Source organism: Paroedura picta, chromosome 2 (assembly GCF_049243985.1).
Source record: "Paroedura picta isolate Pp20150507F chromosome 2, Ppicta_v3.0, whole genome shotgun sequence".
Classification (NCBI taxonomy): domain Eukaryota; kingdom Metazoa; phylum Chordata; class Lepidosauria; order Squamata; family Gekkonidae; genus Paroedura; species Paroedura picta.
This window is the reverse complement of record NC_135370.1, coordinates 76,514,466-76,525,031: the sequence shown is the minus strand read 5'-3', so window position 1 is coordinate 76,525,031 and position 10,566 is coordinate 76,514,466. Positions and strand designations below refer to the sequence as shown.

The 10,566-nt window shown below is 40.5% G+C and overlaps 1 protein-coding gene across 1 annotated transcript; it reads left to right on the top strand.

Moving 5' to 3' along the window:
- Window positions 1–646: 646 nt before the first annotated feature.
- LOC143828696 (olfactory receptor 5AR1-like) lies at window positions 647–1,641 on the top strand. The gene has a single exon (XM_077318939.1). The coding sequence runs from the start codon at window positions 647–649 to the stop codon at window positions 1,604–1,606; it is 960 nt and encodes a 319-aa protein (XP_077175054.1). The 3' UTR covers window positions 1,607–1,641.
- Window positions 1,642–10,566: the final 8,925 nt, after the last annotated feature.

Below are 10,566 nucleotides of genomic sequence, written 5' to 3'. Positions count from 1 at the left end.
TGAAGTCTGTAGTAGTGGAACCACTTTGAACCCGGCACCCTCTTACTCTTACCATGTTCTGTTCAAGTATTTCTCCATTTATATTTCAAATCAAGTTAAGGTAGTAGAAAATGTATAGAAACATGAATTCATGAGGTACGGTTCATTTCATTACAGATACTGTGAAAGAAAATGAAGGGAAATAATTTGATGAATGCCAGATAGTGAGTACAAGGCAGCTGAATGTTTTAAAAACTCTCTTAAAAATAATTTAACATGATCATTTTCACTAACCATATTATGGCCTGATGGTCATTGAATGACCGGGCTGGAATTAGCTTGTTCTTCTTGAGAATGACAACAAGCCTGATCTGGGACAATCACATGAATGACCATCAGACTGTTCTGTACAATTATATTAATATCCCCATAATTTTGTATTTTAGTATTATGTTTCTAGATTTCAGATAACCCACTGGATGAAAGTAGCACAATGATGTTTGTGTTATGAATAATTATAATTTTCCATTATATTTCTCAGATAAATGTAACTAACAATACATTCTAAAGAAAATAATTTTTCATTCCTATGCTTTCAGGAAACTACAGAATGAAATTTCACAGGCAAATAATACCACTTTGAACCCAGTTTACATCGTGAATAATAATGAACCAAGGAAACCACTCTTCTGTAAATGAATTTATTCTTCTGGGACTCACAGATAATCCTAAAATGCATTTCCCTCTTTTTGTGTTGTTCGTGTTGGTTTATGTCATTACTGTAATAGGCAATGCTGGAATGATCTTGTTAATCTACATTGACCTGCAGCTCCACAATCCCATGTATTTTTTCCTGGGTAATTTGTCTTTTGTTGACCTCTGCTACTCTACAGTCACTACCCCCCAAATGCTGGCTGGCTTTTTCACCAACAGTAAAAGGATATCGTACTATGCTTGTGCTTTACAGCTCTATTTATTTGGATTCTTTGCAGATGTTGAGTGTACATTGTTGGCTGTGATGGCCTATGACCGATATGTGGCTATTTGTAATCCCCTTCTCTATACAGTCATTATGTCAAAGAAAGTCTGCAAAGGGCTAATAGCCACAGCATATATTATAGGCACAGTAGACTCAATTGCATACACCTGCTCTACGTTCCACCTTTCCTTCTGCAGTTCCAATGTCATCAATCATTTCTTCTGTGACGCACCTCCTCTCTTTGAGCTCTCATGCTCTGACACCTATGTCAGTGAAATGGTGATGTTTATTTTTGATGTCTACATTGAAGCAGGTAACCTTGGAATTATTCTTTTTTCCTATATTTACATCCTGACCAAAATTATGAGAATGCGTTCAGCTGAAGGCAGACAGAAAGCCTTTTCCACCTGTACCTCCCACCTGACAATAGTTGGAATGTTCCATGGGACAGCACTCTTCATGTATCTTCAACCCAGTTCTAATCGCTCAATGGAACAGGACAAATGGATATCCGTATTCTATGCTGTACTCATTCCCATGCTGAACCCACTGATCTACAGTCTCAGGAACAAAGATGTAAAACAAGCCCTGACAAAAGCACTTTATAAGATAGGGATTCTGAAAAGGAATATTATAGTAAGTCACTAGATTTGTCCACAAGGACACAGTTCATTAAAAAAGATGAGCATGAAGTCCAACAGAGTTGGCCGCAATAAGTGAAAACGAAGCTAAAATCTCTAATGGTGGGCATATCATGACCAGTATGAATTGAGGGTATTCTGTAATGTCCACAGCATAAGCTTCAACAGAGAGATGCTCTATAGTTGATGTGTAGATGTTTCTTTTCAAATATCTCAGTGGAGAGGGTTGCATACCTATAGAAGTTCTGAAGACTACATGTTGGTTTTGTTGATCTGTTGTTTGTATTGATTGCTATAATTTTTTTGTTTTTACTGGACTTATAAGATTGGCATGACTTTTCTGTTTTGTTTATATGAATCCATATCAAAAGTAAGAAGTCATTCACAGTAATATTATATAATCTCTTACTTTAGATCTATGACTTATACTTTTCTACTTGAATACAGTGATATCTCCCAAATATATGCACATTGTCTTCTTTAACTATTGGAATATTATAGCAAATATCAACTTGCCTTTTACATATCTAATCTATACAATGCCAAATATCATTTGGTATAAACTTTAATTTTATTTTATAAAAAACTAGATTTAAAGCCCATTTTAAATACCAATAGAATGGGCACTAAAAGGGCGCGACCGACAGCGCGGCTATCGTAAAAGAGTTCTGTGTGGGCATGGAGGCAGGTGGAAGAGGGGCATGGGACATGCTGCTGGTGCAGCGGGCCTCGGGGAGTCTACCGCGGGCGAACTAACCTGGGCCAGGCAGCGGCGATGCGAAGGAGGTGAGGAGGGCATCTGCGGCCATGTTGTGGTGGATGGGCCGCAAGGGCTGTGCACGGCGTGGGGGCGGCGCGGTGGAGTGCTTTGGCAGGTGGCGAAGCAGAGGGCAGGCGGCGATGTCTAGGGCCGCCGGATACCGCGGAGCGGCTCGGCAGTGGCCTTGTCCTCTCGGCGGCGATCTTCAAGGGCGGTGGCTGGGCACGGTGGTGTTTGCAAAGTCCTCTTCGTGTCAGGAGCTATCATGGAGTTTGCTGGCTGGGTGTACCGGCGTTGGCGAAGCTCGGAGGGCGGTGAGCGTATTGGCTGTTGTCGGCGGTGTGCGGCTCCCCGCAGAGCGGCTTGCTGTCATCGTCATCTCGGAGGCCATATTCGAGGGTCCATGCTGGGCGCGGCAGCGGTGGCGAATCACGGAGGTCGGGGAGTGTCTTGGCTGGTGTCCGCAGCGGCGGCGAAAGTCAGTGAGAGGCAAGGGGGAGGAGTGGGCTGTTGGGGAAGGGCAGTCACTGGGCGGAGGTGAAGAAATGTTCCCCGAGGCCCGCAGCGTGGGGCGAGGCTCCTCCCTGGTAGCGATTCAGCCAGGATGGCGGCTCGGGAGGAGTGGAGAGTTCTTGCCGTGGTGTTCGGGAGATGGGCCAAGTGGCCCAATTGGTCACTTGGCCCTGGAGTGCCACTCTGAGGAGCGAATCAATAGCTGCTTCGCGGCTCCTGATTCGCTCCTCAGAGTTTTTATCCCGGAAAGGGCCCGCCCTAACACCTCCCCAACAGCCCTTACTCCTTTATTTAATCCGCTCCACAGGACCGGATTAAAGATAAGTAAAATGCATTAAATGTTCCAAGCAATTATTCACTGGTCAAGGACCATACCAATAAGTTGATTGACTGACAGTAGGTAAACTGACTAAAATCCCTAATTCTCAGTGTTTTTCACTCAATAAATTCCAACAAACTGGTAATACCTGGCCCCCCAAAAATCCATCTGGCCTTGACCAGAGGCAGAGCATTCTCCTCCACAGCCCCAACTTGGTGGACTGAGCTCCCTGAAGAGATCAATGCCCTTCCAGAACTCAGACAATCCCACAGGGGCTGAAAATGGAGCTCTTCAATCAGGTTTTTGGATAAGACTGACAATGAGGACCCAGATCTGACCCTACCACGAGGCAACTGCAACGCCAACAACTAAATGTCTCCATCTGTTAGACTGTTCTCTGTGATTTATTTGTAGTATCAGTTATATCTCCTCTTTCAATTGATTGTTGCAAATGTTCCAGGATATTTTTTATAGTTCTATGTTCATGTACACCACCCTGAGACACCAATTGAGGGGTGGTATAAAAATCAAACTAATAAATAAACAAAAATAAACAGACAGCCAGATAGTAGTAAAAGGTAAAGGTAAAGGTATCCCCTGTGCAAACACCGAGTCATGTCTGACCCTTGGGGTGACGCCCTCTAGCGTTTTCATAGCAGACTCAATACGGGGTGGTTTGCCAATGCCTTCCCCAGTCATGACCGTTTACCCCCCAGCAAGCTGGGTACTCATTTTACCAACCTCGGAAGGATGGAAGGCTGAGTCATCCTTGAGCCGGCTGCTGGGATTGAACTCCCAGCCTTATGGGCAAAGCTTTCAGATGGCTGCCTTACCACTCTGCGCCACAAGAGGCTCTCAGATAGTAGTATACCAGTGGAAATACATTGTCAGATAATTTGATTCTCACAATGCTTCGTATAAATGCATTCCCATAGGAATATGTATCTCTGGATCCCAGAACAAGGAGGCAACAAAGGTTATCTAAAAAAAAAATTCTTTTCCATCTTTCTTCTTTTCCATCTCTCTTTTATAAACATTTGGAAATGAAAAAAATATTAATATGTAATAATAAAATTTATGAGAAAATATATTGAAATCAGAAATGTCAAGGATGACTTTTTGGCAGTTATATAGGGCTTGGTTGGATTAAGTTATCCTGATTTCATTTCTGATAACATAACCCTGCTGGCTCCCTGAACTCTACATATTTTCAGACAGACTTTTGCTACCGACTTGGTAATTTCAGGAGATTCATTAAAGAGTAGGTTATTAACTCTAAATGTGTTGTTTCATCCAGTTTGCCCTGAGTTTTGCTTCACCAAAGCATGCATAAAGTTAGCTCAGGCCTCAGCCTAAAAAGGGCAGCTTAGAAAAACATCCTCAATATCACTCACTTGACCAGATTTACAAGGGCTGTTACTTTCCAGAGTAAAAAGATATCCAGCAGGACAAAGAATTTATATTTTGCTGGATGGTAACCTAAACATGGAAGAACTAGCGAGATCCAGTTGCCATTCAGTATCCTCGATTCTCTGTTTTCAAAAATTTCTAGCTGAGTCCATGCCTATCGAGAGTAATGCATGAGAGGAAAAGCCTAGCTATTCAGTCTTACGTCTAACCACAACAAACTAGCTAGATTGGAAGCTGTACATTAGAAATAAAGACAATAGGCCTCCAGGGTTGAAAAGCAGTTTAAGCCAAAGCTGGAGAGAAGAAAAAGTGACCCTTGCCTCTCCTTTCAGCATTCCAGGCTCTAGCCAAACCAAAGAGCTTGAGACACATCTGGGGACTTGTAAAACTGCTCTAAGGAACTCATTTGAATGGAGTAAAGCAGGTGACTGGAGAACCTAGGAATGTAGCATGAAGCAGTTGGGCTAAACGCTTGGCCTGATCGACTTTGAGAGTGGCTGGGATACAATGGCCACCTTTGTTCCAAAGGAACTTAAGAATGTTTTGTGCAGATCTAGCCCCAATATCTGCAAGTTGATTACTATGGGCAAGTTTTGAGCCGTTTGCCTGCAGAACCATGTCTAGGTATTTAAAGCTTTTCTCCTCTTCTATGCTGTGGTGGTTAATACACCACTTTCTTGATTTTTGAAAAGTTCCAAAAGCCATTACTTTTGTCTTTTGATAATGAATTGTCAGTTACTCATCTTCACAATATGTGGCAAGCCTAACTAAGACTCTCCTTAGCCCAAGTGGGGTTCTAGATAGTAATACCGCAATATCCGCATACAGTAATAGAGGGATGTGCTAATTTTGGTCGATGGAGGTCTGACCCTCTGAAACGTGTTATTAATATGAAATATGACTATCCAAACAAAGGATTCTGCCCAATGCAATGTGAAGCATGTTAAAAGAGTCTTTATGGCTTTGGGGGAAAACATAAAGGACCTGGAAGCGCAGGTTGTGCTTTCATCAGTTCTCCCTGTTAATGGCAACGGCTTAGGAAAGGGAAGAAAAATAATGCAAATAAATGAATGGCTATGTCATTTGTGTCATTGTGGAGACTTCCGGTGGGCTTCCGACCTCATAATATGCTCTATCTTAGAGCTCCTTGGCAGGGAAACATAGAATCATAGAGTTGGAAGGGACCTCATGGGTCATCTAGTCCAACCCCCTGCACTATGCAGGACACTCACACCCCAATTGCTCATCAACTGTAATCTTCCACCCCTTTACCTTCACAGAATCAGCCTCTCCACCAGATGGCTATCTAGCCTCTGTTTAAAAATGTCCAAAGATGGAGAACCCACCACCTCCCAAGGAAGCCTTTTCCACTGAGAAACCGCTCTAACTGTCAGGGACTTCTTTCGGATGTTTAGATGGAATTTCTTTTGAATTCTTTTCATTCTGGACTGTCCCTCTGGGGCAAGAGAGAACAATTCTGCTCCATCCTTCATATAGCACCCTTTTAAATACTTGAAAATGGTTATCAGATCCCCTCTTGGTCATCTCTTCTCTAGGCTAAACAGACTAAGCTCCCCCAGCCTATCTTCATATGTCTTGGTCTCAAACCCCTCAGGTTTATTAGATTTATGAAGAAACAGAAATAAAAATTCTCATGAGTATACATTTTTCTCAGCCAGACATAAATCTTGGTCTAGAATTGATTCTATATGGGTTTCAAAACAAATTAAACTTATGACATCTAAAGCGGAAATTCTGCTAGGTGTAATTTCTGACCATAAACCAGTAATGTTAAAACTTAAAAATTTAAAGGTTGGAGGGAAATTTAGATGGTCATTAAATGATTTATTGTTACAGAATGAAGAGCTGGTAGAAGACTACAAACAGAAATTGATTGAATTTTTGAATCAGAATCTGAACCAAGGGGTTAATGAGAGTAGTTTGGGACATAAATAAAGCTTATATAAGAAGAATTATGATTGCTCATAATTCTCATCAGAAAATTTTTCAGGGATAAAAAGCTACAACAAATTCAGGAAGAGATTAGAAAAAAAAAATAGAATTAATGAGAAATCCCAGAAAAGAGAATGTAACCCAAAGACTAAATGTATTAAAACAACAAGTTGATATGCTGTTGGTAAGGAAGTTTGTAAGCAACTACCAAGTTACTAAGAAGAGGAAGTTGGTAAGCAAGTAAAGGTGGCAAAACAAAAATAATTTAAATCAGCAAATAAACCAGGGAAATGGTTAGCTTGGAAGTTAAAAAACAACATCAAAAGAAATGGATCGATAAAATCAAAGATGGCTCTGAGGTTTTGGGAAACAGTGAGGAAATAAACAAAAAACTGCAGAAATATTATTCAAAATTATACCAGAAACTTTCAATAAAAGGAAAGGCACAAAATTAACACTTAAATAATAATATTAGTAAATCTAATGAAGCACAACAAAAAATTGAGTAGAGAATTTTCATTAAAGGAATTACAAGCAGTGGTTAAAGTATTAAAACCAGGGAAGGCCCCAGGCCCAGACAGTCTGACTGACTGACTATAAATGTTTTTTCGAAGAATTGTCCCACCCATTAGTTAGACTCATGAATAATATAAAAGACAATGGAATACCAGATTCATAGAAGGAAGCAAATATTGTTTTAATTCCTAAAGTGACAATGTTGTATCAAATATTAATGATTTTAGACCTATCTCTCCTTAATGTAGACTATAAAATATTCACTTCAATGGTTGCCCAAAGACTAAAATTAATCCTAAAAGATTTGATTCATGAAGACCAAGCAGGATTTCTCACAAATAGACAGATAATAGAAAATATAAGAACATTAATAAATCTGGTTGAATATTATCAAAGATAAACCATTAGCTTTACTTTTTTAGATATAGAAAAAGCCTTTGATTCTTTGCACTGGAATATGATGTTGGAAGTGGTGGAAAAGATGGACTGTGGGAAGAATTTTATTGGTTGGATTAAAAATATATATAAGGATCAACACGCTAGTTTAATAATTAATGGAGAAATAACTCCTACACATAAAATAAGCAGAGGAACAAGACAGAGATGTCCTCTTTCCCCACTACTTTTTATTCTGGTGTTGGAAATACTGATTAATGATACAAGAGATCAAAAAAAGATAGGAGGGCTAACAATTAGAAAAGAGGGATACAAGGTTAAGGCATATGCAGATGATTGTTTTGATTATTTTAGAAGATCCAGAAGATAGCATTCAGTACTTAAATGCAAAACTAGAAGAATTTGGTAGAGTATCAGGCTTAAAAATTAACAAGGGTAAATCTAAAATCATTGTAAAAAATATTCTGTTAAAAAACCAAAAACTCTTGGAGGAAAAATCAGATTTTCAAATAGTCAGTAAAGTAAATATCTAGGAGTTATAATAACTAACTCTAATTTAACACTTTTTCAAAATAGTTATGAGGAGGTCTGGGGGGGAAAGTAAGATGTAAATAGGTGGAAGCATCTATATTTCAAAATCAAATACCTTTATTGGCATAATACTAAAATGTGTATATAAAAGGCAAAGCAATTCAAATCCCAGATCACTTGCAGAAAATCCCATGGAGGAATTTTGCAATGCTTTCAGTTACTCGAGGATTGTGATCCAGTAAAAGAGAGTGCACTACTGTTAAGGGACCGTGAATCTTGCTTACCCACATGAGAGGATATATGTAGCGTTCTCTAAGATGGTTGTGTTTCTCACAAAGGAGGAGAACGTGCTCCAGTGACTCAGGTTTGGCAGAGTCTGTCGAAATATTGGATTTTAGCATATCAGCCTCTAGTTGCTGCCATTGGTAAAACGTTTAGCCTTGCTTGCATTAAAAATCGCTTCTGGAAAGATGTTTTTAAAGATGTAAAGTACCCCAGGATCCTTCTTGCTGGGGGATAGATATCAAAAAAGATGGGTGAGCATGTTCAGCATGCTCCAGCAATAGTGTTTTGATAGTCAATATCCAAGATTCATTTCCTGATGGTGTTGTAAGCTTGGTTCTCTTCAGGATTTCCTAAGAGTTCAATAGATAGGTCTAAAGACTGTCGTTTGATGTTAATCTTCACAAACCAGGGTGATAGAAACTTATCAGACAACTTAAGATAGACTAAACTCCCAGTATTTAAAGATATGGAGCCAGGCTAGAGAGTCCAATTGTGTGACACCAGTCTCCAAGTATATTGTGGAGGCAGAAATGCATGTGGGGAGACCCAATAATCGGCAAAGAAAGACAGATTGCAGCCTCTCTGCTCCTACAGGGTCTACACCCCATACTGGTATGTATCTAAATTTATCTCTGCTGGGGAGAACCTCAGTAATTAAAGCTATTATCTTACCCCTTATTATGTTTATTTTCTAAAATATACCCATTATAAGTTCAGACAAAGTATTGAATTGTTGGCAAAAGCCATTAGAAGAATATATCTGGCGGGGATGAAAAGCAAGAATTAAAATGAAAACATTATGGGATTCTAGAGAGAGAGGGGGTCTAAAAGTTCCCAATTTAAAACTTTATTTTGAAGCAGTGGCCCTCATCTGGGTGAAAGAATGGATATTACTTTAAAAACCATAGATGGTTGACATTAGAAGGAGAAAGGACTATTTACGGTTGGCACACCTATATGTGGTATGGAAAAGGAAAAATAAACAAACAGTTTGGTCATCATTTATTAAGATTTGCACTAAATAGAGTATGGAATAAGTACAAAGGAAAGTTATTAGAAAAAAATCCTTTATGGCTATCACCACATTAAGTTTTATCTAGGAGACAGGTTGGCTCCAAGGAAGTATGGCTCACATACAAAGAACTATTAAATGAACAGATAGAAGATGGAAAGATTGAGGTTGTTTCCGCACAAGGACCAATGTTGCCAATTGGTCCCACAAAGCAGAAACGCTATTTTTAAAAGTGCTATCTCGGCATTATTCATAACTGCTTTTTTAGTGAAATCCAGTAGCATTTCATTCGTTTCCCACAGGTTTCCGGTCTCGCAAAAATCGATAGACAGGAAGCAATTTTTTCTGTGCTTTCTCCCGCCCCTGGCCGTCAATCAAACATACAGCCAATAGGAGGTTGTTATCATGCCCCGGGAAAGCCCCTTTCCCTTTAAGAACAGGTTTAAAAAAGAACACACACACGTTGCAACGAATATGCCTTGATTCGTTGCAATGGAGAGATCCATCTAGCTGGCAGCTGGCGTGTGAGCTGGCGATTCATCGTTACCACACTCCCCCGAGTGAAAGAAAAATCCCCCCCCGAACGGGCTCGATTTTGGGCCGAAAATAAAGGGAACTTGCAAACGGAGCTGTGTTGCGCTTGGGGACTTAGGGGAGCTTTAAAGCACTTCTGTGGAGGGACTGTAGCTGGAGAAGCCTCACGGGGTGAATGAATGCTTGTTGGTTCGTTGCTTTCTGCTCGCTCCGAGAAAAAAAAATGGCGATCGCTTCGTCGGAGGTTGAGAGAAGAGAGCCAAGGGGAGGGACTTTGTTGGAACTGCAACAATGGGAATGCACAGGTCTTTTTCGCTAGTGTTGCTGATTGTTTGCAAGAGTGTAGCGCTTTTCGGAGGGTGAATCCACTTTTCCCAATTTCCCTTTAAGTGCTACACTGACCGTTTATGCATTGGAGGTTTCATGCCATGCTGCAGGATGGAGTTTTAGTTGTGGCAGGGTGCAGCACCTCTTCCTGCACCCACACGGGGGAGCATTTGGCCTGGTGCACTTCATCCGCCCCTGATTTGTGCTCCTGCACGGGAGCTGGGGCAGTGAAGTTCCCAGTGCATAAACGGTCAATGAATCGCTTTTTGCAGGACTGTTTCAGGAGTGTGGCAGATTGTGTACGACACCCTGCGGAACTGCAAATTAGTAGCATTTACAATTTGCAAGCCTTCTGCTACATTAAAGTAGTAAGGAATGGCCCTGAATTTAAGCTAAAATCATTAGATCAAT